The sequence below is a fragment of the Cydia amplana genome, chromosome 21, assembly GCF_948474715.1.
Source record: "Cydia amplana chromosome 21, ilCydAmpl1.1, whole genome shotgun sequence".
Taxonomy (NCBI): Eukaryota; Metazoa; Arthropoda; class Insecta; order Lepidoptera; family Tortricidae; genus Cydia; species Cydia amplana.
Genome location: NC_086089.1, coordinates 3,281,657 through 3,308,092, shown reverse-complemented (window position 1 = coordinate 3,308,092; position 26,436 = coordinate 3,281,657). Strand labels below are relative to the sequence as shown.

The window sequence follows — 26,436 nt, the reverse complement described above, 5'->3', positions numbered from 1 at the left end:
GTTAGTCTCGGTACAAAAAGTAGTGAGGTTGACTGAAATAGCATGACAAATACGAACGTTTTCGAGAAAATACGAAGGAAAATAATTATGCGCTACATCTGTAGCAGTATATGTAGTATAGCCTATGCGAAGACAGACTCGTAAGGTTATAGAGACACTAATAATAACTAACAAATCATGACCAAATCCCTCCATTGTTAATAATAGTCCCTAATCGGCCTAAAACACACTAAGATTCCCTCACACAGTGGTTAAGGTTACAAACGACAAACACGCCTTTAGTCCAATCAATAGGGCTCGCACGGCCATTTGCGGGCGAGTAGGGTTTCCGCGGGGGCGACACGGATACCGCACTGCACTTACGCCGGTATCGAGTTACCCCGCGGGGGCGGGAGATGAGGGGACGCAGAAGCGACACTATCGTAAAAGTACCCTTTTGTATATATGGGGATAAGTGTGCCTAAAAAGAGTCGTACCACATGCCCTAATCTGAACGTGTCTGATTGTCAGACTGAAGTAAAGTGGCCGTAATATGGATACTTTACCCACTGGACTGTCACTAGAAAGTCAATTTGGCTCCCTAATTCACCTTCGCTTAGTCAACCTGCCTTTCGTCAGATAAATATCGGCTCGGGAGATGTTTAGCGCAGAAGAAATCATAGTGTAATAAATTGCCTTATTGTGAATATAGTACGATTCAGTAAGATTATTTCTTTCTCTTCGAAAGAACTCTAGAGTTAGACTAAGTCGATTTTGATAGCACACGCAGCGCAAGTGTTATCTTAAACGACATACGTCTATGAAATCATGACGTACAAATAACACTTGCACTGCGTGTGCCATCAAATTCATTGCAGTCTTATTTTGGAATGACTCCATCTATTAGTCTGAGAGCGAGTAGCTGTCTCCCTCACTGAGGCACCGTGCCCTTAGGCAGTAACCGAGCAAGTTCGCAACATGTCTCCTCTTTGGCCACGTCTTGGGAGGCACTTAGCCTCCACAGGTGGTTACCCCCACTGAAAAATGAGCGCTTATAACTCGGGGCCTGCGACGCTAATAACTTGCGAGTGTAACCGGGGGAGTATTGACACTATAGGGTATATTGGATTGTGATGCTAAGGAATGATCGAGTTTTGCTTTTACATTGATTTATACCTTTTTTAGGGTTCCGTATCCAAAGGGTAAAAACGGGACCCTATTACTAAGACTCCTCTGTCCGTCTGTCTGTCACCAAGCTGCTGTAGACAGTTGAAATTATCACAGATGATGTATTTCTGTTATAAAAACAAATACAAAAAAGTACGGAACCCTCGGTGGGCGAGTCGACTCGCACTTGTCCGGTTTTTTTAATTACGTGCATATAGAATTTTGAATTTTATCTGACCGATTCTTTCGTATTATTAAGAAGACTTCTCCGAGACCACGGGGACAACGCCGTCCTCGAAACGTCGGAGGTAAATCTTAAAACTTACATACGCGATTAAGTCTCGTTGTACAATTTAATAATGTGTAAATACGTGAAAGTTTAAATCAGTGCGATTCTTTCGTGATGGATAATCGTCATCACATCTCTTACACATCTTGTCAGACGATTAATACTGCGTGTAGATAGCACAATACATTTTTTTATAAAAAATTAAAGGATTCTCCGCTCACTTTCTGGTAAAACTACTCTACTGTTGTGTCAAGAAACCTATACATTTGTCTAAGAGTATCTTTATGTTTTTATACTCAGTGAATCGTGGGTTTTGTGTTACCTCTATGATTGTCCTTTTCCACTATGCGACTATTTGTAAGCTTCAATCTTAGGGTTGAAAGTTTATGACGACTTTTACGGCTCGGCCACGACATTGCGGGAGCGAGACACAGCGATCGGGCCTTTCGTTCCCACCTATAGTTGCCGCCGTCGCCGCCGCCGGTCGCGCAATGTGGCTGAGCCGTTTAGCGGATGAAGTCGAGGGCGGAGGCTACTGTTTTCACATGAACGTGATAAATTGCTATTATTTTGTTCCTAGATATAAGTCTTCTTTTGGTTTTCAAATGCACCCCCTACAATCTTTTCTGCTTTGCCTTAAGGTTGACCGGTAGAGAATGCCTCATGGCATTAAGTTCGCCTTTTGTACATTAAGTTGTTCTTTTGTGCAGTAAAGTTTAAATTAATAAATAAATGTAGTGGTGAAGGAAAACATCGTGAGGAAACCTGTATACATCTGCGAAGAAATTCAAAAGGTGTATGCATGGTCTAATAAAACATGGTCTTCTCTTCCCAGAGTGTCACTTGCCTACGTCACAATAACATTGCCACTTTATTTCAACATAACGTGTTACATGGGTACATTATATCTATGGTTAATAAGTTAAAATATTTCTTTATAATTTTATAATTTTCATTTATTTGTATTTTATCTTAAATTTTACAATAACACGTCATTTTTAATTATTCGTTAGCAATATCTTCCGATTCACGAAAGAAATTTCAGACGTTTGGGTAATTCTGTTTACACTACTGGCAACACAGGATAGCGCTGTCACATTTGACAATCCGCCATTTTGTCCCTGACCGTCATCCTTGTCGAACGCGTGTTAATTGTTATTTCCTTCTCGCTCAGTGTCAGCAGTCGCAGTGTTTTCCAAACTTTTCACGTCGTAAGCTTGGTAATTAATGTTTTGTTACGAAAATGGTTGGCTGTTCTATTCGGAACTGTAAGAGTAGGGGTGAAAAGGGCAGTATAGATTTGTTTCATTTTACTTATGTTTCTACATGAATAACTTAAAATTAATGCCGTTAAAATAATTTTCACCGTTGGTTAAAATTCTCCCACATTTTAAAGTTTGAGAACCTGTAAACAGCATGATGACGTAGGCAAGTGACTGGTCATTCGCGAATCTCGGAAGAGAGTACCAGGCGGAGTATATTATTATACCATGGGTGTATGTGAAGTCCCCAATCCGCATTGGGCTAGCGTGGGGACTATAGCCCGAGCCCTCTCGCGCATGAGAGGAGGCCTGTGCCCAGCAGTGGGCTGTATATAAGCTGAATTATTATTATTTATTATTAAATGTAGTGGTGTAAAGGACTAACCTTGATCCTTGTCGGGTTTGGGCGGCGGCCGCCGGTCGGGCAGCGGCGCGGGTTGCTTAGGGCTGTTCCGCTTGGCGCCGCGAGACACCACCAGCGACTGATGGGACATCTGGACATTAAACATGCGTCTATATGACACCGTAAGATTGTGAACCCTTTTATTAGACTTATATCGACCGGGATATGAACCGTGATTACCTTTTGTACTGTTTTCGAGCTCCCCCCGTGAACAAGATGCATGTAACTACATCGAAATATCGGGAGTTCGAAAACAATGCGAAAGGTAATCACGGTTCATATCCCGGTCGATATAAGTCTAGTGAAACTAACCGTGAATCATTCAAAACTGTAACCCTTTCCTTTACAATCTAACGTAGGTTAGGTTAGTTTATAATCTCCCTACCGTCAGTTTATAATGTAACTAGCGAGATTATAAACTGACGAGTCTTTACGGTGACATATACACACTGTAAGAATAAGGACTCGCCAATTAAAACCTAGCTTGCCATGATTAGATAAAACGGGTTAATTTCCAATAGAATGTTTGTTTACGGCAATGTTTTAGGCTACTTGTCAACCTGGTCTGAAATCTCCAATTTAAGTAAACACTAATATAATACAGTAAACAGTCAAACTAAAACAATGTCGCACTCATGTAATTTTAAAGTTAGCTCGCATAATCATTTGAATATTTCAAAAAAAAAAGCGGCCAAGTGCGAGTCGGACTCGCCCATGAAGGGTTCCGTATTTAGGCGATTTATGACGTATAAAAAAAAAACTACTTACTAGATCTCGTTCAAACCAATTTTCGGTAGAAGTTTACATGGTAATGTACATCATATATTTTTTCTAGTTTTATCATTCTCTTATTTTAGAAGTTACAGGGGGGGGGGGACATTTTACCACTTTGGAAGTGTCTCTCGCGCAAACTATTCAGTTTAGAAAAAAATGATATTAGAAACCTCAATATCATTTTTGAAGACCTATCCAATAGATACCCCACACGTATGGGTTTGATGAAAAAAAAAAAATTTGAGTTTCAGTTCGAAGTATGGGGAACCCCAAAAATTAATTGTTTTTTTTTTCTATTTTTGTGTGAAAATCTTAATGCGGTTCACAGAATACATCTACTTACAAAGTTTCAACAGTATAGTTCTTATAGTTTCGGAGAAAAGTGGCTGTGACATACGGACGGACAGACAGACGGACAGACAGACAGACATGACGAATCTATAAGGGTTCCGTTTTTTGCCATTTGGCTACGGAACCCTAAAAACCGGCAAAGTGCGAGTTACCAGCTTGTCGGAGCGGTCGCCAGAGGGCAGCCTCGCGATGGTGACGTCAGCGCTGTCCTCGGGCGGCGGCGGCTGCTGGAGCCAGTTGTACTCGCGCTTGTCCACAGGCACGCCCCGCCGCTCGTAGTCTTGCGCTTGTGTTCTACAACAACACATCACACTCTGTCTCTCATCAAGTTTTCTGTTTATATCCTGCTACCCCAAGGTTGTCTGGAAGAGATCGCTTACAGCGATAAGACCGCCTGTTGCTACCTTTATTTACACTGTAAATCTGTTATTGTATTTTTCTTTGTGGTGCAATAAAGTGTATTTACTTACTTACTTACTCTTTCGACGACCGGTCTGGCCTAGTGGGCAGTGACCCTGCCTGTGAAGCCGCGGTCCTGGGTTCGAATCCCAGTAAGGGCATTTATTTGTGTGATGAGCACAGATATTTGTTCCTGAGTCATGGTTGTTTTCTATGTATTTAAGTATTTGTATATTATGTCTATCGTTGTCTGAGTACCCACAACACAAGCCTTCTTGAGCTTACCGTGGGGCTTAGTCAATTTGTGTAAAAATGTCCATTAATATTTATTTTATTTATTTATTTACTCTTCAATAAAACGAAGTAAGGCAGACGTATGCAATAGGTATTGGCAAGGTGCGCAGTCGGTGGAGGGGGAAATGGCGCTGATCGTCACAAACACAGGTAATCTTATGGAATGTCTGCCATTAGTACTAGCGGCAGCCGCTTGAACTAATTTTACTCCATAAGATTTAACGTAGAAAGTCTGCCAAAATGAGGGCAGCACCAGTCGTGCACATAGCGAATACAGTTCGAACACGAGCGAGCATAATGAACATACCCCGGCCGGCGAGAGCAAAAATGCGTTGACAGCTTAATAGTGCGAGGACACACACTTTGGTCGATGTCGATAAAAACAACACGATGTACTGGACCACCGTTATGATATGCAGAAGTATTAATTATTGTTGTAAACAAAATTAAAACCAAGTGTTTGTATTTATTCAGTTTAAAATTGTTTTAGGGTTATTCTTAGAAACGCGTGGAGGTATCAAGTTGAAATAAATAACAAATACTAATGGCTGTTTAAAAAAAAAAAATTGTGCTTAATTAAAAGTCGACTATTCTATCGACATCCATATGTCGATAGAATAGTCGATATTTAATTAAGCACTAGGAGCAGACGCATTTTTGCTCTCGCCGGCCGGGGTATGATAATGAAGCCTCGCTTGCCCTTTGCAAAATCAGACCACGAATCTACGATTCAGCGCGATGTGTTTACATGCTACGAATGGCTGTTTGAACGTTGCCGCGTTCGGTCTGACGTTCTTTGTTAGTATGTATGCCCCTTTCGTTACATAGTAGGGGCATTCCACGATAATGTCGCTTACGTAACGACATTATTCTAATACTTCTGAAAATGCTGAGTAAGCTATATTGGGTCTGTTAATATTTCACGACTTGGCTAAGAAATTGGCAGTATAATCTAGAACTTTAGGGATTTGATTAAGGTAGCTGCCATACAAGGCGAAAGCGTTACGTAAGCGACATTCTCGTGGAATGCCCCAGTATCGTATTCGTTGGGATTCAAATGTCACAATGCGAATGGGCGTTGCTATACAACGTTGCGCCTGATTGAGTGTTAAAAAAACATATTAAATTTCAGAAACTCACCTTAAACTTTCATAACAGTCTAAACATACAACGGCATAGTCGCCGTTTTCTAATAATAAAGAATTTTCAGTCCGCCTCTGCATTAGAAATGGGAATTCCTGTAACAAAAAAAATAATTATAATAAATTTTATAGTTAATAAAAAACAAGTATGTATAAGGTTAGCAGCGCATTCACTTATATGCAGAATCTCGCCAAAAATGTAGTTATAGTGCCACTTTATTAATCAATTTAGAATTTAACACCTCATGTCACATAATAAACTCCAAATTATAAACGAAGCAATATATCAACACCCTTACATGGCGACCCTGCCGGAAACCATCCGCTAAACCCGCGTAATCGCTCTATGCTTTCGGTGACTGACAAATTGACGACAGTCACTTCAGTGTTTTCAATAGTAAGTTGTGTCATAGAGAAAAAAATACATAGATTGCTCACTCTATACATCAGTTTTAGTACCAAAAAGACTATTAGCATCTAGCATCGTGTAGCGGAACTATCAGTACTGCTACTTGACAATAGATGTAGCACCGACCGGAAAGTCTTATGCTGTTGTTATCTATTGTCAAGTAGCAGTACTGATAGTTCCGCTACTCGATGCTAGATGTAGACACTGAAATTAATAGTCTAACTGATGTATCGAGTGAGCACTCTTGTCTTACTATATTTCTCTATGGTTGTGTATAAAACCAAGAGCGTCGCCAGCAGGAAGCAGTGCCTCCCCTCTGCTAGGTCTCATCGGCAATAACTTGCAACGCCCTTGTATGTCCCCTACCTTAATAGGTAACGCGCGTACGCGTTTCCGGTACGTCTTGATGCCGCACAGGTGGCAGTGGTAGTCGTGCGTGTTGTACACGCGCCGATCCGCGCCCACGCCGCCTAGCGCCTCGTATCTAAGGACAAAACGCTGTTATGTACGATACAATACGCAATAAATGGCGGGAATCGAACATATATTAACTCCCCAACTCGTTGCGATATCTAAGGGCTCATTTAGAGATGTGAGTTTCATTACATTGCGGGTTTTGATCGGTCGGTTAAATTGGACGTAATCAAAAGTCCGCAATGTAACTAAAATCGCACGCGAGTTCGCGCGCCGTCTAATTCAGCCCTAATTGGCAGAAAAGTTACCTCTACCTTCCACCGTCACGGTATCGAGTTATGCGATTTCATTCAACATAGGCTTGTTGTACCTAAACAGCAAAAAACTGCTGCTTTTAAGAAAAACTGTTACTGTATGGGTGTCACCATATACAACCAGCTACCACAGCATATAAAAGATCTGCCATACACTAAATCTAAAACAGCGCTTTTTAAATGGCTACTGGCGAAAAATTTTTACTGCATTAATGAATTTATTGCGCATAATAATGTATAAAATTAATTTTAGTCAAATGTATATTATTAATATTTTATTAGTTTTATTACCATGACAATCTCAAATTTTTTTATTATCAATGGCTGGGACTGTATGTGTATATTGTAAAGTTAATTTATTGTGCTTTCTATTTTAGTTTCATTTAAGTTAATGTAGTTAGTAATTAAGTTAATTTAAGGTAGTCGTATGTAGTACAAATTTAATGTATTATAAGGACCCATTTGCATGCTGTCAAGGCTAAAAAGGCTTGGAAATGTAACTTTATAAAACCTGTATGTAAACCCCTTTTTATGTGCAAATAAATGATTATGATTATGATTAGGCGGGTCCACACAGAACGAACCGCCTCGCAAGGAAATTGCCGCGCGAAGCAGCTTGGTTGGTGGGAACGTGCCTCGCCCGAGGCAATGCGGCGGAGGCACGTCTACACAAACCGAACTGCTTTGCGAGGCAATTTCCTCGCGAGGCGGCTCGTTCTGTGTGGACCCGCCTATTGACGAAAATTTTAAAACATCTAGAATCCGTCTAAGCTAATTCTGTGCCTACTTGGTAAGATACAGTGAGTAAGCGCCAGTATGATGTAGCAAACTTCAAAGTTCTGTAAGTTGAGGGATTAGTCCAAGGAACTTGAATCTTATCGAAAAAGTCGAAAAGAAACACGCATATTGATATAACAATCTTACTATAAGAGCATCCAGATATATGCGCTGTTCGATATAACGTATATACACATACCTTGGATAATTTTACGGTTTAGACTCAATTCTTTTTAACCGACTTCCAAATCTCAAAGAAGGAGGTTATCAATTCGGTTGTATGTTTTTTTTTTATTTTTTTTTTTTATGTTTGTTACTCCATATCTCCGTCATTACTGGACCGATTTTGAAAATTCTTTTTTTGATTGTATGTATATGCATACAGATTGGTCCCGTTTTTGTCAAAACCCAGTTCTGATGATGGGATCCATGAGGAATCGAGGGAACTCCTCAAATCTTAAAGGCATACATATAGTGATTTTTGTGTTTTTATCAACAAATCAAGCATATACATTCAGAAACGTGACATTTGATGAAGTGGAACTGCTGATGATGATCAGAACGGAACTCTTCAACGACGCATAGTTCACGTTTGGCGATTTGTCATCTTCGTTATGTTTGTTAAGCAAGTTAAGTTTTTAAGCCACATTTTTCTCAAGCTCGAGTTCTGATGATGGGATCCATGAGGAATCGAGGGAACTCCTCAAATCTTAAAGGCGTGCGTATAGAGATTTTTGTATTTTCATCAGAAAATCAAGCATTTTTATTAAAAACTGTCGCATTTGATGAAGTGGAACTGCTGATGATGATCAGAACAGAACTCTTCAACGACCTATAGTTCACGTTTGGCGATTTGTCCTCTTCGTTATGTTTGTTAAGCAAGTTTAGTTTTTAAGCCACATTTCTGTCAAGCTCGAGTTCTGATGATGAGATCCATAAGGAATCGAGGGAACTCCTCAAATCTTAAAGGCATACATATAGTGATTGTTGTGTTTTAATCAACAAATCAAGCATATAAATTTAAAAAGTAACATTTGAGGAAGTGTAACTGCTGATGATGACCAGAACGAAACTCTTTAACGACGCATAGCTCGCGTTTGGCGATTTTTCCTTTTCGTTATGTTTGTTAAGCAAGTTAGGTTTTTAAGCCATATTTATGTCAAGCTCAAGTTCTGAACATGGGATCCATGAGAAATCGAGGGAACTCCTCAAATCTTAAAGGCACACGTATATAATTTTCTGTATTTTCATCATAAAATAAAGCATTAACATTAAAAACTGTCGCATTTGATGAACTGGAACTGCTGATGATGATCAGAACAGAACTCTTCAACGACGCATAGTACATGTTTGGTGATTTCGAATTTCGACTTTGACTTGGACTGGGACCCGGACTCGGATCCAGATCCGGCCTCGTACCCGGATCCGGTTCGGATCCGGACCCGGACTCGGACACAGACCCGGACCTTGACCTGGAAAACCACTATGATACCTAAACTAAACAAACTACTATGATTACCTACCATAAAATGTAGGTATAAAGTATGATGAGGCCAAACCCCTCCCGCTCAAACCCCCGTACACCGCACCGCATGCGCCGTTAAATGGGTTAGGTTAGGTTTGAACTGCTATCCTCACAGAACCGAACAAAAGTGGGTTAGGTTAGGTTAGAACTGCGAGCCTTACAGAAACGAAATGCTACTAGAAAAGTGGGTGGTTTTACCTCCTTTTCTACATAGCGCACCATCTACAATAATCTTTCACCGGGCCGCATAGAAGTCGGTTTTTTTTTTCTTAAAAATTATTAGTTACTCGCTTCTCGCACTGTTCACTTTGTTAGTGCTTGAGAAAGGACCTAGGCTCACCGAAACATGTCGTGCGAGTGTCTAAAAACAAGTGAGTCTAGTGTCTAAACGTTAAAATTATTCAATATTAGTATGTCTCACAACAGTTTAAATTTGAATACACATACCTCCTCCATTGACTAAGTAGCGAGTGATAACAGAATGTGCATACTAGCGCCGACCCGTTTTCTCGCAATTGTTCTGCATTAGGTAGACTCTGTAAGAGAAATTACATATTAAGCTATGGTAGTTCAAATATAATTATATGATGAATATGATTAATTCAACAAGTTAGTGGGAGGAAATTAAACAAGATTTACAACGGCCAATCTTATACCTTGCTTTTGTATGATGCCTGACTCGTCCACAAAAGACGTATAGCTAATCGTTCCATTTCGGCAATTTAGTTTTAATATTACATTTAAACTACGTTACGTCTAAGCGCCACTTGCACCATCCTACTAACCCGGGGTTAACAAGATAAACTTGGAGTTACCATGGTTACCAGTACAAATTGACACGGAGTTAACGGTTTAACCGGTTAACGCCGGGTTAGTGGCATGGTGCAAGTGGGCCTAAGCAGACTAATAGGTCTATTAACATAACCTTAATATCGGTATAACACAGTGATTTGAAGTAGAAAATCTTTAATTTTTACATCGATATATCGTCAGATGACAAGTTACCACCAAGTTCATAGCCATAGTGAACCATATTGGCACTATAAGAAGGTTGATTTTTGTTTAATTATTTTTTAATAATTTTCCTTGTCGCCTGACGATATTATAACAGAAGTAGGATGGGTGAAAGTAGGAAGTACGAGTATAGTTACCTGGTGGGTGAGGAGACAGGGGAAGTAGGGTGCGTTGCCTTGCGGCTGCCCGTACAGTATCCGCGCCAGCGTGAAGTCCGAGTGCAGCCCGCATAGAAAACAATATATCGACGTACACGCTGCGAACAAACATCATTATTATAACACTTTAAACTCTCGCGTTTTGTACACATATTTAGCTACACAAACGGGTCTACCGCGATATAGTTTCATTGTTTTTACTTTAAATTCCGACGTTTCAGCCGAGTTGCACCAGCTGTGGTCGCGGAAACCACCACTCGCGACCGCTCGACCACCCGCGATATCGCGGTAGACCCGTTTGTGTAATTAAATAAACATAATTATTATCATTCATTTATTCCACGTTGTATGCCGACTGTACACACACGTACGAGTAGATACCCCAAGACAGGCCGAGAGCAAGCGTGAACATACTGCACCCTTCTCGTCTCGCTCTTACTCGTCTTACGCCCTTCCCCGACTGGATCGGTTTTTAATCTCGGTGTTGGCTCTCGACGAGTGTGTACAGCCGGCATCACAATATCTACAAAGGTGAGACTCAAGCCTCACAGCCGGTTTGCTGTCTTTATTATTAGGAAAACGCACTCGCGGCATAATGCCTCGGGTGGGGCACGAGCTGCTGCGCGCGGCATTTCCTCGCGAGGCAACTCGTTTTGTGTACTCGGCTATTGCCATTTGATTTGATTTTCCTAATGCCACCGATGCGAGATGAATTTTGTAAACGATCTGACTCTTTTTAAAGTGATTAGTAGACCTTATCACGTTGCAATAAGGTGTGCAATCGTGTTTAACTATGAGAAGGAGAGGTAAATACTTACTATTACTAGCGACGGTTCTGTCGGAGGTAGTAGAAGGTGGGGTGGGGATGACTCGCTCGCCGTTCAACGACGAGTTGCTCGGCATCGGCGACGGGATGTTGTACCTGTTAACAAACGATTTATATTTACTGAACTCTGGCTTAGGTGATATCAGCAGTTAATACTTAGTTCACCTAGCATGGACCTTCATATTAGCAGGCCTATATCGTAATGGTATTCGACGATTCTCGCATTTCATCAGTAGGCATATTCGCAATTCTTCATAAACCTGACATGCGGTGCGGCGTCCATGTTAAACTAATCCGAATGCGAGCGGAACCCCTTGGAACCTGACGCTACGCTACACGCCCTGCCGAATACTCCGCTGGACTGGATGGTCGCTACTGCATCAGACACCTATTATAACTGGCAGCCCGCACTCACCTGCGGTGCTCGAGCGGCACGCGCTCGGCGTCCATGAGCTCCCACTGGCGCGCGAGGTGCCGCACGCAGCGCGCGCACGCCAGCACGCGGCCGCCGCGCGCCACCGCCCCCGCGCCCGAGCTCGCCAGGCACGGGAAGTGCATCGCGTGCGAGTTCATGTACTCCGCCGTCGTCGACAGCCACTCCATCGACTGTTGCGGGAACAGCCCGCAGCACACGTAACATCTGGAGATAACATTACACTGTTTACTTAAGCTTTGATATTGCTAAATCTGTCCCATCGTCATGTCTTTGTCTATATCCGAAACCCCTAGCGATCTGAACATATAGTCAGAAAACTGGCACCCTGTACCAGAAACGCAGATTTAGTGCCAGCATTAGAAACACAAACTCATAGTAAATTTCCTGTAAAATGATGTTTACGACGGATATCTTGAGTAATTGTTGTCTCTAACTCGTTGTCTATTTTCTAAATCTAAATTGTTATCTTTTTTCTCGCGAGGATATTGCCGCACGTTGCATATCGGTCTATGGAGACATGCCTCACCCGAGGCAAACGCATACACAACCACGATGCCCCAGGCGAGGCATGTTTTGAACTGCTTCACGCGGCAATTTCCTCGCGAGGCAACTCGCTCTATAGTCCCACGTAATGAATGATCGGAACGCTACACTATGAATGTCGGTACAGACCTATATAGCCCCATGCCATTCTCGCCGGCGACCAGTTGGCTGTGTGGTGACGGCGGCATCGCGGCAGGCCGCTTCGTCGCGCTTGACGATTTCATGTCGTATGGCTTAAACCTGCACACCAACGCAACTTGTCAGTATTGTTTGACCAACAGTCGATGTTAATGGAGGATAGGCAGCGTGACTTGTGTGTGTGTTCTGTTTTAAGGCAGCGTTAAGAGGTGACACCATTACGTGACGTAGTTACAAGTAATCCCTGTATGATCTAGACGCTTAGACAAATCCGTTGGTTATTTCAATGGTTCTCTTTTAACTTCTCGTTTCTTACATGGCGACCGTGACAGGACTCCCTTAAGTAGTCTACTTATTCTTATCACTGAACAAATCGTATAGTACATATATATTGATACAAATATCCAAAGGCTAACTCCTACCATTACAATCGTATTCTGACTTATTTAATTAGTCCTGAATACTGTTATCAATAATTAATTTTACAAAGTGAAATTTGTCATTAAAGCAAATCATGAACCGGATATATCATATATCATTTTGCCTGCATTCGGTTTGATAACCCCTCTGAGTTATGATAGCTGGGGGCAAGACAGTACCTCTGTCTACATATTTAACAATTAACCTCTAAATGGAATCTTGCAATGATAATTTTAATAGGTAATATATGTTAGTTCGAACATAGATATCATATAGATATCCCTAGTAGGTAGCGATAAGATGAGTGAGGTCGTTTATTAATTAATGACTTATGAGGACCTATCCGAGCCGTATTTCACACGACTAATAACACCAAATTTATAATATATTAATCATTAAGAACGAATGTTCTACTAACAAACTAATTAATGATAAGCGTGCAAAAAGTCAACCAGTAATGACCACGTGTAGGCAAATATTCGACCCGTTTATATAATGAGTATAGCATAGCCAATTAAGTTCTGATCGTGCTGGTATGAGCCAGACATAACAATCTGTGACAACGTTATGACATTATTTGATCTTTATAAAATGTTATCAATCCGCGAGATAATACATTGTTACGCGATAATGATGCTCATTTAAAGTTTTATCTTTTATTTTTACTAACAAACCCGTGTAATTTCCATATTGCCAGATTGAAATTGTCTCTGAATGATGAATTTACCAGTGACTTTTGTTTACATAGTTAGGAAGTTCCATAGAATGACACTTTACTTCATCACATGTAAAGGTGCAACTACACTGCTGCTTAAAACACTGACGTCGTCGAGCTTTATCCTAGATAATAAGCTGAGTCCCACACAGATCAAGAAGCCTCGCGAGGAAATTGCCTCGCGAAGCAACTCGGTCCCTGAAGACGTGCCCCGGCCGAGGCAAACACGAACGGCCGCGTCACGGACGAGGCACGGCTGTAAAGACGTTCTGTGTGGACCTGTCTACTGATAAGTAATATCATACCTAATGTTGTTGGCGTGCGCATTGTTGTTATTGTGCGCGTGGTTGGCGTTGGCGAGCGGCTCCGGCTCGCCGTACGAGGGGTATTTGTGGGGTATGCTTTTGTAACACGACGCGCAGATTTGCACCATACCTGTAGCATAACAAACACAACCGTCTTTCAAACGTCCAAAACAAAATGCCGAATGAAAACGATCCGACCGAAATCAGTCTAGTCTGTCAAGCTGGATATGTCAGTAGCAATGTAAAGCAAACTAAGTATACGGTATCCCTAGGAATCGAACAAAAAACAGCATTGTACATCTAAAAACGATGAAATGGAAACAAAACAGTTCCACAGATTAGATATAAATGACACGCGATTTTCGAACAATTCAAATCAAATTATTATTCTATGGCATAGTCCGTAGATTTGAAGCTGGCCCCGAACAGCTAATCCTTTGTCTATTGTGTTAAGTAAAACCGCACGTGCCGCTATACGCTCAGCTACCAGGACGTCACAATAACTCACCCTGTGGACTAATAGGGCTGGCTTCAGGATGCGGCTTGAGCGACGTAATGAACGGGTAATACGGCTCCCGTTCCGGATTCGCACAGCAGTACACCAGCCTGAGCTGCGAGGAGGGGGCGGAGACTCCGCACACGTAGCACACGAAGGAGGCAGTGGTGGCGGGCTGGCTGGCGGGGCGCTCGAGCGACGGCGAGTGCGTGTTGGCGGCGAGCGACTTGTCGCCCGAGCTGGCGAGGCTGAGGGGGGAGGGGGGGAGGAGGGAGGGGGGCCGCGTGCGGAGCGTGTACACTCGCTCGTTCGCCGCGACGCCGCGCATCTGAAACAAGAGAGGTGAAGGTCAGTTTTATACACTTTATTAGAGATGCCCCGAATAGTGGTTTTGGCCGAATACCGAATATTCGGCATGACATGCGAACATTTTGAGTCACAATTATTATGAAAACTGATCGCTAACAAAGCTCAACGTTAGATGACGTATTCAGACACGATGTAGATAAAACCTAGAAAACCACACCTTCGACAACTTCATCCAAAAGTAGAGGTATGTAATATTTTGTTCCTATAATATACTTATTGAACTTTATTTCAAAGTGATAGGGTTCAATTTTGCATAATATCTGACACCCTTTGGCTCGTTAAAGGGTTAAACTGTTTTTAACCACCTTTGTCACATTTAGATGAATTTTTAATTACAATTAATGTAATAAAGAATCAACATAATCTGGGTTTTAATTGAAATTGTTAAAATCGGCACATGTGACGATTAACCGATACGGGTCGTATCGCTAATACCCAGTAATTAAATGTACAAATAATCGATTAGATAAAGCATCGCCACCGACTAATGCCTTCAAGCGCGGACTTCTGGCCGAACGGTGTGAGATTTCGGCGGATCCGTGGGAACCTGCCGAATCCCACACCGGAACACGCGACGCATCTGTCGCCGAAATGATTTTTAGCTTTTAAGATTTTTATTATTGTACGTGTGTTAGTACCTAGTTGCCTGATAATAAATGGTATTGAATTTTTGATTTTAGTTATTGTCATAAAAACTTTGAGTAGGTATCAAATTTATCTGTACGTTAAAGCTATTGAAGTGATTATCGTACTAGTGATTGATGCAACTGTAGATATCGTAATGGACTCTCTACTTTAGATAGTGTAGTATAGATAGTGAGGAGCATAAATATTCTAGAGCAAAGTAAAAAATAAATATCAGGGGACAATCTCGCACAAATCGGTTTAGTGCCAGCTAAGCCGATTAATCTATCTAATCAATTCTAAAAGATAAACGAAATAAACAACTGTTCGAAAAAAAAACCTACATAGGAAACTGTCTTAGAGACGCCCTCTAGCTGGCGCGGGTGGACGGAGCGGGCGCACGCGTGTGCCATTGTAGTTGTAGGTATAGTTTGTAGCTTTCTAATAGACCCCGAAGGCTAATCCTATTGTCTATTGTTAAGAAAAACCGCTCGTGCCACGTGCCACAACCACCTGCATAAAAAATCGGTACTTCGGTTACTGAGTGCCGGCGAGTCGAACGCTACAGAACCAGTCTAAAATGTGTCATCGAGATGCGTAACAAAGGCGCGTTATCGGAGAGCGCACCTACACTGGTTTTTTGAGCGTTGGACTAGCCCGCGCTCAGGTGTCAAATAGAATAATTAGGACCCTTTTTTGCAGGTAAGTAGCACGTGCGGTTTTACTGAACAATAGACAATAGGATAAGCCTTCGGGGTCTACTAGAAAGCTACAAACTATAAATTCTGTCGCACGCGTCCGCGCCAGTTAGCGTTGCTCATATTATTTTTCGTTAAACCGCTCGCCCGCTCCGTGCGACCGCGCCAGCCAGCGGACGCCCTAACTTACTAAATAACAATGCTTTTTTGGGACAGTCGTGTAAATATCAGGTTTCATTCCAAAAAAATATCCATATATTCTAACTCGGTAATAGAGAGTCCATATTGTGTATAATCGAGTAATCGATTCGAAGAGGGTATACGCATAGCTAGTGAATGGATCGATTCGTGTGATAAACGAAGGTCTCAACCTCAATTTCAGATGAATACAGCAATCTAACCTAACCTTGTCTACATCTCGTAGCAGTTATAGGTCTCCAAAATGAGAGAGGTGAATGAAACAAATGAAAACACACACTGGCAGTTTCATGACTGTACACGACTGCTGTTGTTTTTGTGACATTTCTCCACCGTGCAATACTCAACCACAATAAAAGTTTAAGTATTGCAAAGTTAAGATAAGTACCAAATCGATTGCGATTTAGAATTGAGATGGGTCCAAGCAGGGTCCAAGTCCCACCGTCCACACTGGTAACTGACAATTAAAGGAAGGACGCTTAGAATGAACAATTTCGAATTACATTCACCCGCCTGTTCCTATCTAATATAGCTCATAATTATATTCTTGTCGCGCCCATCTAACGGCAGTCAATGTCACTGTGCGAGCAGATCAGAAATATGAGCGTGCGATAGAGATAGTAAACAGCGAGTCGATGTACGAAATTCTTTTTTTCCAACATAAATAAGCAAAGGTAGATAAATAGTCCATAAGTTAATAATGTTACTCTTAGTTATAGGTAATTTGTAAGTAGTATATGAGCGTCCTACCACACTACGCGTCAGGCCATGTGCTTGGCCTCGCGATAGCCCGGCGACCCCCCGATACCCCGGATAACCCCGGCTGTAGGTACCTATTATTAGATGCGTATTATTTGCCCTGCGGATTATTTGACCCGCGGATACAAGTTGACGCGATAAGGTTTGCATAAAGGAACCCGCTTGGATTGAATGCTGTATAGGTGGCCCACTGCGGCGTACGCACCGTACGCACGTACGGTGCGCACGTAAACGAGCCACGTGGACCTGCAATTCGTGGTAATTGTGGAGGTGTTTTGGGGACTATGCAGTATGATTCCTTTAAAATATGTCTAAAGTAGTATGACTTAGTTTAGTCAGACGTACATCAAATATCTCAACATTCCTCTATTGCAAATTGCAAGGCGTTAGAGTGCGTGTACAGATATTTTTGAGCACCACGGCAGCTCCGATATATCTGAGGGCGAGTGTACAGCTGTTAGCATAAATAACGAATCAAGTTTTGCAACGTTCCGTTGCCCACCAGCGAGACCCAAACTTTCAAATGTGCCTATTTTTTCTAGATTCTAAAATTTCTAATCTAGTGAATGACTATGATTCTCTTACCTTCTATTTTCTGTTGTTTTACAAAACTCTACAGAAATTTTATACCAAAACGAACACGAATGAATATTGACTCACTTTCACTGTAACAACATTATAATCGCCACATATCCGTATGAAGCCCGTCAATGTTTGTATAACACAATTCCGTGGCTGCAGTATTTGTTTAGCCAAGACAAGGAACCGACGATAACGGGTTTAGGTATTTCGAAACACGCCTCCTGATAATTGGCCATAATAAAACGATTACGTTATCTTTAATCATATAATGACATTTGTAGGTATCACACCTACTTGTTATGTCTGGCCAAAGTTTTGTATGCACATAATCGGGTGTTTCTAGGATTTAAACTAGTGGCTCTGTGAGCTGTAGACCTCGCCAACCCACATGGCTGACAGAAAAACATATAATTATCGTACCTGCTCATAAAATTTCACGAGAATCGGTTAAAAAATGCGACGTGTAGAGGAGAACATCCGGACATACGAAAGAATGTTTGCCCAAGCTGAAACGGAGACTTTCGCTTGGACAATAACACAAATACGTATGTAGGTAATTATCACAAAAATGTACCATATTCTGTTCTGACAAATAAATACATTTCATTCATTCAATACGAAGTGCAGCTGCAGCAATATCTTCTCAAACCCCATCGATATTAAAATTATTCCATGAGATGCTATTTAATGTGAAAGGTAAAGTCTTAAAATGCTACTTTTGGTGGAATCTTATCTTATTCTATGTAGATTTTAGACGTTATTTATAATACGAATAAGACGACAATCTCTCTGCCGATATCCAATGACCGACACTTATCTATAGAGCAAATGATCAGGCACCATTTAAAATTAAACAAACAATTAAAAAAGATGATGAAATAAACTGCCATATATGCATCATTCGCTGACATAGAAATCTCCTTGCCTCTTCGGCAGAAAAGTTAGTTAAAACAACAAAGAACAAGGGTCTAAAGGCAAGTATAAGATGAAGAGTCATAACTTAAGAAACCTGTAGTCCTGTGATCTGTTCGTACTGACGCTTGCAGTAATATCTTGCATAACGAAGCGCAACAATATTTGACACAATCTTATTTGTAGTTTACGAGAGGTTTTTGCGCAGTTTGTTGAGCAAGGTACTATTTTTGTCGAATTTCATGTCGATTAATGATGTTATCCATAAACGTGTGTTAAATCTAACAAGCCGTTGATAGACAGGTGGAAATCGGCCTGTTTTGAGAAAAGTCGTCGACATCTCTTCTAAATACCTAAAACTGGTATGGATGTGTTCCTCGTGATCTCTAGAATACGAAATGACCGGTTTTAGTTTATGGAGTGGGGGACGGGTCGAAAAAAAGGGGGGCAAAGATGGCGGCCGACCATTATTGATATTTGTTCACATCTTGAGTCCTATGGGACCGATCGGTTCGAGTGAGGTGTCGTTTGAAAGAGTATTAAACATGCTATTATTGTTTCATAATAACCGTAGTCATAACTGTAGTCGTTTACAAAATATTTTAAAATATTTGATTTTATACCGTGCATGGATGGCATAAGTACTGATTAAATATGCGCCTAACTCAATAAATTACAACAATACCGCAATTATTTTATTACAAAATATACGAGACATTTCATTAGCTTACCAAAAACATAAGTTTTATTGGCGTATGATATTATATAACCAATTAATAACGAATTTTGTTCAGCATGGGTCACTACGCACCGTCACGTAAATGGCGGGCGACCGACGTAAACTTTTCATTATTTCTCGGGTTCTATTTTATTGATCAATTGCTGATAGGTACCATTTGAAAGGTTATTAAACGTACAATAAATGGTTTCTAATAGCCGTAGTCATAACTTTAGTAATTTACAAAATATTTTAAAATATTTGATTTTTTTACCGTGCATGGATGGCATAAGTACTGATAAAATATGCGTCTAACTCAATAAATTATAACTTTACTCCAATAATATTCCTACAAAATGTACGTGAAATTTCATTAGCTTTCCAAAAATATAAGTTTTATTAGTGTATGATATTATATAACCAAGTAATTACGAATTTTGTTCAACATGGGTCACTAAGCGCCGTCACGTAAATGGCAGGAGATCGGCGTCAACTTTTCATTATTTCTCGGGTTTTATTTTATTGATCAGTTCGTGATAGATACCATTTGAAAGAATATTAAACGTACTATAATTGGTTTTCAATAACTGTAGTCATAACTTTAGTCATTTTCAAAATAATTGAAAACATGATTTTTTACCGTGCATGCACATAAGTACTGCTAAAACATGGTTCTAACTTAATAAATTATAACTTTATCGCAATTAATGTATTTACAAAATATACGAGACATTTCATTAGCTTTCCAAAAACATAAGATTTATTGGTGTAAGATATTATATAACCAAGTAATAATGAATTTTGTTCAGCATGGGTCACTGCGCACCGTCATATAAATCCCAACAAACAATTAGGCGACACTTAGCACCTATTTTCTTACCTAAAGACAGCCTGGCTCTAGAATAGCTACATCTATAGTCTTAGTTTACAGTTTACAGGCTCTGGTGAGATAAAAGTGTTTAAAAGGTTCATCTAAAGATTTAAGATCTACAGTAGCTGTTTTGGGCGCTATATTGCATGTTAAGCTGCTAGTATTATAGCTTATAGCTCAAAGTGAATTGAACAACCTTAACATCTATATGAGTAATAATCTGCAATTTGCACTTAAGGTTCTAAACGTGTGATAAAGCCTTCTACTTATAGCTTTTTATATCGCAATCGCTACTTAACTCTCTTGTATGACTTCCAGTCGAACAGAGAAGTTATGAGTCGCTATTATAGATCTAAGATCATGTAGTTACAGACGAGCGTTATTTAAATACCGTAGTACATCTTATAACTGTCATTAGAGTCATACTTACAAGCTAAAACTACAATGCCAAACGCCAATGAATCAATAGGTAAGCAAAAACTATAAATTAGACCGTAAAATAAAATAGTAAATAAATATAATATAGATAGTTTACTCAATATTGACCTTATCTTACTATTACTATACTTAAAACCGGACTTCACGGATAGTTATTATGTGGACATACGCTGCTACTCAAATAGTAGTCACTTATTTTGCATCCTGGAGCGTGCGGCGACAAATATCTCTTTAACGCCACAAGCCTCAGATCTCACTAAAAAGGTGATTTTAAATTATTAACTACGGAGTGGGTTTGAAAACGTTTTACGTGTAGACGCGTGAGTCAAATAACAACACAGATATTAAGTACTTCATATGCAGTGGTTTTGCAATCATGAAAGCTACGAACTTAACGATGTTATGAACCTAGAACTGGGCTTTTGTCAAAAGAGTCAAACTATACTTAAGTTTCCTGTGATAAAAAAACAAAACAAACAAACCATCATTTATATCGATATTTTATCATTTTGGATACCTACATTATAAAATGTACTGTCAAACAATAATAGAATGCTGCTGGTCTACCAGGCGCTCGCCGCGCCGTGTGTTTGCTTGCTTGGCGAAATTGGTCCTGGCATACCTACATATATGTTTATAGTTGTACGGTAACTAAACAATATTTTTGGAAAGTTAATAAATAGTTTGCTGATTTTACTCTAAAAATTTCACGCTATATTTACTACATTATCTCTTTCTCAAATTATTTCAGTCACTAAGCAAACCTCTAAGGTAAAAATTAAACATTTTCTTTAATATTTTTAAAATGGTTATTTTGGGCCTCAGATTTCAAACAATCGAGTATTCACAGAAAATTTAATATGCTTGCAAATGGTATCCACCATGTATCAGAAAAATAGAACCTGAAATATAATGAAAACTCAACGACGGCTGGGCTCCATTTACGTGACGGTGCACAGTACCCATGCTGAACAAAATTCATGATTACTTAGTTATACAACATTATAAAGCAATAAAACTTATATTTTTGGATAGCTCATAAAATTTCCCGTATATTTTGAAAATATTTATTGCGGTAATGTTATAATCTATTGAGTTAGAAGCATGTTTTACCAGTACTTATGTCCATGCACGGTAAAAATCATATATTTTCAATTATTTTGTAAATGACTACAGTTATGACTACGGTTATTAGAAACCAATTATTGTACATTTAACATTCTTTCTAATGGTATCCATCACCAATTGATCAGTAAAATAGAACCCGAGAAACAATGAACAGTTGAGGTCGGTCGCCCGCCATTTACGTGACGGTGCGTAGTGACCCATGCTGAACAAAATTCATCATTACATGGTTATATAATACCATACACCAATAAACCTTATGTTTATAGAAAGCTAATGAAATTTCTCGTATATTTTGTAATAACATTAATTGCGGTAAAGTTATAATTTATTGAGTTAGACGCATGTTTTGTCAGTACTTATGCCATCCATGCACGGTAAAAAATTTAGAAAATATTTTAAAATATTTTCTAAACGACTACAGTTATGACTACAGTTATTATGAAGCAATAATAGCACGTTTAATACTCTTTCAAACGACACCTAAAACGAACCGATCGGTCCCATAGGACTCAAGATGTGAACAAATATCAATGCTGGTCGGCCGCCCACATTCCCCCCCTTTTTATCGACACGTCCCCCTCTCCATAAACTAAAACCGGTCAATTCGTATTCTAGAGACCACGAGGAACACATCCATACCAGTTTTAGGTATTTAGAAGAGATGTCTACGAAAATCGTGAAGGAGACGACTTGTGTTTAATTTAACGCCAGACTATGATGATCAGTTGTCCCTAACTGTCTTTTCGACATTTGTATTTGTTAGAAAGAGACAGAATGTAACAGAACTTTGCTAAGTTTTATGAATGTTAAGAGTTCAAATTATTTGAGTAAATATGTAATTAGTCGGTTTGAACCAGTTAAAGATACGATTACACGAGAATTGATCATTATTTACATAAAACTTGACGATAACATTTGAATTTAAAGATCACGAGGGCATCGGCAAAATAAAGAAATCGCAAACTTACGCACGGGTAGTAACTAGCTGATGGTGGTTTTGTGCTAACTTGACCTTAATGACGTCAGTTATAAGTGTTATAACAGTATATTTTGTGTATTTGACCGTGGTTCGAGATAATTTCGAGTAGGTATTGGCTGAAACACGTAGAAAGAGAAGAGAGCAACGCAAATCGAGGACTTTAAATTAACATTTAAATTACCTCACAGATGTGGTAATGAAGACCGAAGGCGGCAGTACTGTGGCGTTGATATTAGCCTCGTCAATAAGGGGTCCCGTTGTTTCCCATAAAGTTTTAAGTCATAATGTATTATTAGTCATACTCTCATTAGTCCTAAAACTGAAACCGTTAACCTTCCAGGATTTTCGTAAGGTTAGCCTATAGATTAGGTTAGGTTTGTTTTATGGCAATCCTGATTTTTGGGAAACAATAGAGACCCTCGTCAAAATCGTCTATTAATGAGCAGAAGATTAATGTCTAATTGACAATTAAGTACAGTCAGTTATTAAAACTGGTATCTAAAATGATATTTGGATAAAAACTTTTGTTCTTTAAGAATACAATTATCACGCCACACAATTCAAGATCAAGAGTTATCACATCGCGACATGGAATACACCCATGATCTGAGCACGGAGCGAATAATAAAAACATGGCTCGGACCTTTGACGCGCGATATGTTGAACCGGAGACTTACTGTAATCATGTACAATATTTAATGTTTATTGTCATCAAAGACATATATGTGGATACTTTGACGGGCAATGCACTCGGGCTGAGGTCATATCGGTATAATCATCTATTTTTATGGCACTATTTAATTATCGCCTTCTATTTTTCTTTATAATCAGGGACACGAATGATTATTGTGTAATTTAATAGTCAACCATTCATCTCAAATCCCTGCTCACAAATTTGCACGATAATCGTTTGAGAAATGCAACCTGTAAAAGAGGACATCCGGACACCTACAACAGTATTTTTGCTTAAGCCGAAACGGAGACCTTCGTTTCTCTCGGTCAATAACCAAGAATCAGTATAATCTAAAAAGGATTATATGAGTGGTTCCTAACCTTTTCAGTCCGGTCACCCCTAATTAGGGAACCTTATTTTACCCCTCCTCCCAATGGTAATAAAAAATAAAACATGCACGTTTGAGGAGTGTCTTTTCAAAAGGGTTTATTTTTTCTGGGAATCTATTTCTAAATTGGACCTTAAGTTTTCTTGAGCAAGGTTCTCTTTAGAAGTACCGCTAAGAAAAAAATAAACCCTTTTGAAAAGACACTCCTCGTTTGTTGTATTATTATATTAGGTTAGCTTATTACCCCCGTAAAATACCAGTTTTACCCCCACGGAGGTAATTACCCCCAGGTTAGGAACCACTGGATTATATGTACTTAACTTTGGTCACATTGTCATCAGGTCAGAATGATAATGGGATTCTGAAAAAATTGCGGGAACTCCTCAAAAGCGTGGATACGGTGTAGTGGGCATAGTAGTCCGTATCGCGTTACATTCCGTGCCTGATACGTTCACAGCACGGTCATGGTATGATACAGTGTCACTACACTGCACTGCCCACTGGCAGAGGCCTTAATTTGTGACGGAAAATTACAAGGATGATATGCGAATGATTATATTGTTAGATATCTTTATAAAAACGTTCTAAGAACACAATAGGCACTTGAAAAGAAAATAATAACATTAAAAGTTGATAAGATAAAAAATTCGAACGTTGGTACTTTGGACCGCGTTATCTGACATCTTGCTCACTCTAATAGCTTTATCTCAATTATTGCATTAATCAGACTAATTGTAATGTTATCACGTATAATCTCACGGTTTGTAAATCTCAATAGCTTCACTCATTACGTCCAATTTCACGATATCATCTAGTATTTCTTCATTTCTTATCACTTATAATACTGATCGATGATTATTGTACTGTATAACTACTAATCTTTCTTCTAGAACGTTATCATTGTTATCAAGCTTAAAACCATATCATTTAATACGGATATATGTACCTAAATATACATAATAACTTGTTACATCCTGACACGGTATCAGCGGGTCAGTGGATAGATAGCAGCTGATCCCTGTTGTATATTACGTAGACTAGAGACTGATTCCTATTGTAGATTAGACATCAACAGTAGGGTAACCGACATACAACTCGGTCGGAATATCCGGTATTTTTGACGCGAAGTCCGGCTTTTCAAGTTTATGGTCTGGCAACCCAAACAGACACACCTTTGTGAATTACACTAAGACTCAGTTAGAGAGGAAAATCGGGGTTCAGAAAATCGATACTAATATTATGCCTGTGAAGAATAAAACGGGATTATGAGGAACGTGGCAATGGTACGTCAACCGCATTATCCTTAACACATTCAGTGCCGAAAACCCGTCTATCGGGTATTTTATGATTTCGTTCCCAGGCCGGACTATATAGATTTGTCCAAGAAATGTGGAGGATGGTACTACCAAAGAGTTATTGACCATGGAAGAGGTCTAAGAAAATATAATGCCCCCGAGTATGACAGCCGACGATAGATGGCGCTATACGCCGTACATTATGCGGTAATCTGGTAGTCAAACGTTGACGTGTGCCAATTCATAATTACCACAAACCATATAGCGCCGTATTACGTCATCAATTCGGCTACCAAACTAGAAAGCACTATATTTTATCAGACTTTCGCCTCCCACGACCAATAACTCTTTGGTACTACTACGTAGGTAAATATTGGGCCAGACGGTGTAGAAACAATAGTGGAGCTTGCGTCACAGGGCTCACCTGAATACACTCACGCGGCCTGAAAAGGCTCGTATGGGTTTAGTGAGTATTAACGGCATGTATGGTGACGATTATTTTTAACCGACTTTGAATAGGAGGAAGTCCTCAATTTGTCGATATCTGTTTCTAAAAGGATGGATTGATTTGTTTGAATGAATGGGTCCCAGTTGGAATTTCCCAGTGGTGTCGGGAGAAAACGAGTAAATTTAAAAAAATATTACGAATAAACCAAATCAAATCTAGTAGTGCAGTTGTTTTAAAATAATGGTGTATAGTTTGTAGCTTTCTAATAGACCCCGAAGGCTAATCCTATTGTCTATTGTTAAGAAAAACCGCTCGTGCCACGTGCCACAACCACCTGCATAAAAAATCGGTACTTCGGTTACTGGGTGCCGGCGAGTCGAACGCTACAGAACCAGTCTAAAATGTGTCATCGAGATGCGTAACAAAGGCGCGTTATCGGAGAGCGCACCTACACTGGTTTTTTGAGCGTTGGACTAGCCCGCGCTCAGGTGCTAAATAGAATAATTAGGACCCTTTTTTGCAGGTAAGTAGCACGTGCGGTTTTACTGAAGAATAGACAATAGGATTAGGCTTCGGGGACTATTAGAAAGCTACAAACTATACGAATCACCTCAGTGGGGCTGGCCGGTCGAAATATTTAGCAGATGGCGCCATCATAGCTTGCCCGATCAATCCCTAGATTTTTGTACATTTTTGTTTTTTTAATGCCTTGGATGCCAGCCCTTTAAGCCAAATCTCATATAAAAAGGGGCAAGCTATGATCTACTTGTAAGCAAACCTTTGACAGTTGCCAACCCCATTACGTC

At 39.9% G+C, this 26,436-nt stretch overlaps 1 protein-coding gene across 1 annotated transcript in view; it reads right to left on the bottom strand.

Annotated features, from left to right (window-relative positions):
- The window catches only part of LOC134658163 (uncharacterized), a 194,064-nt gene that overhangs the window by 80,418 nt on the left and 87,210 nt on the right, over positions 1 to 26,436 (bottom strand). Inside the window, exons 8-18 of the mRNA XM_063513772.1 lie at positions 14,563 to 14,878; positions 14,055 to 14,184; positions 12,606 to 12,716; positions 11,913 to 12,137; positions 11,490 to 11,593; positions 10,651 to 10,769; positions 9,947 to 10,035; positions 6,836 to 6,953; positions 6,059 to 6,156; positions 4,378 to 4,519; positions 3,083 to 3,191 (exon numbers count right to left, since the gene is read on the bottom strand). Of these exons, the coding sequence (XP_063369842.1) occupies positions 3,083 to 3,191; positions 4,378 to 4,519; positions 6,059 to 6,156; positions 6,836 to 6,953; positions 9,947 to 10,035; positions 10,651 to 10,769; positions 11,490 to 11,593; positions 11,913 to 12,137; positions 12,606 to 12,716; positions 14,055 to 14,184; positions 14,563 to 14,878 (1,561 nt within the window). The remainder of the gene's footprint in view (positions 1 to 3,082; positions 3,192 to 4,377; positions 4,520 to 6,058; positions 6,157 to 6,835; positions 6,954 to 9,946; positions 10,036 to 10,650; positions 10,770 to 11,489; positions 11,594 to 11,912; positions 12,138 to 12,605; positions 12,717 to 14,054; positions 14,185 to 14,562; positions 14,879 to 26,436) is intronic.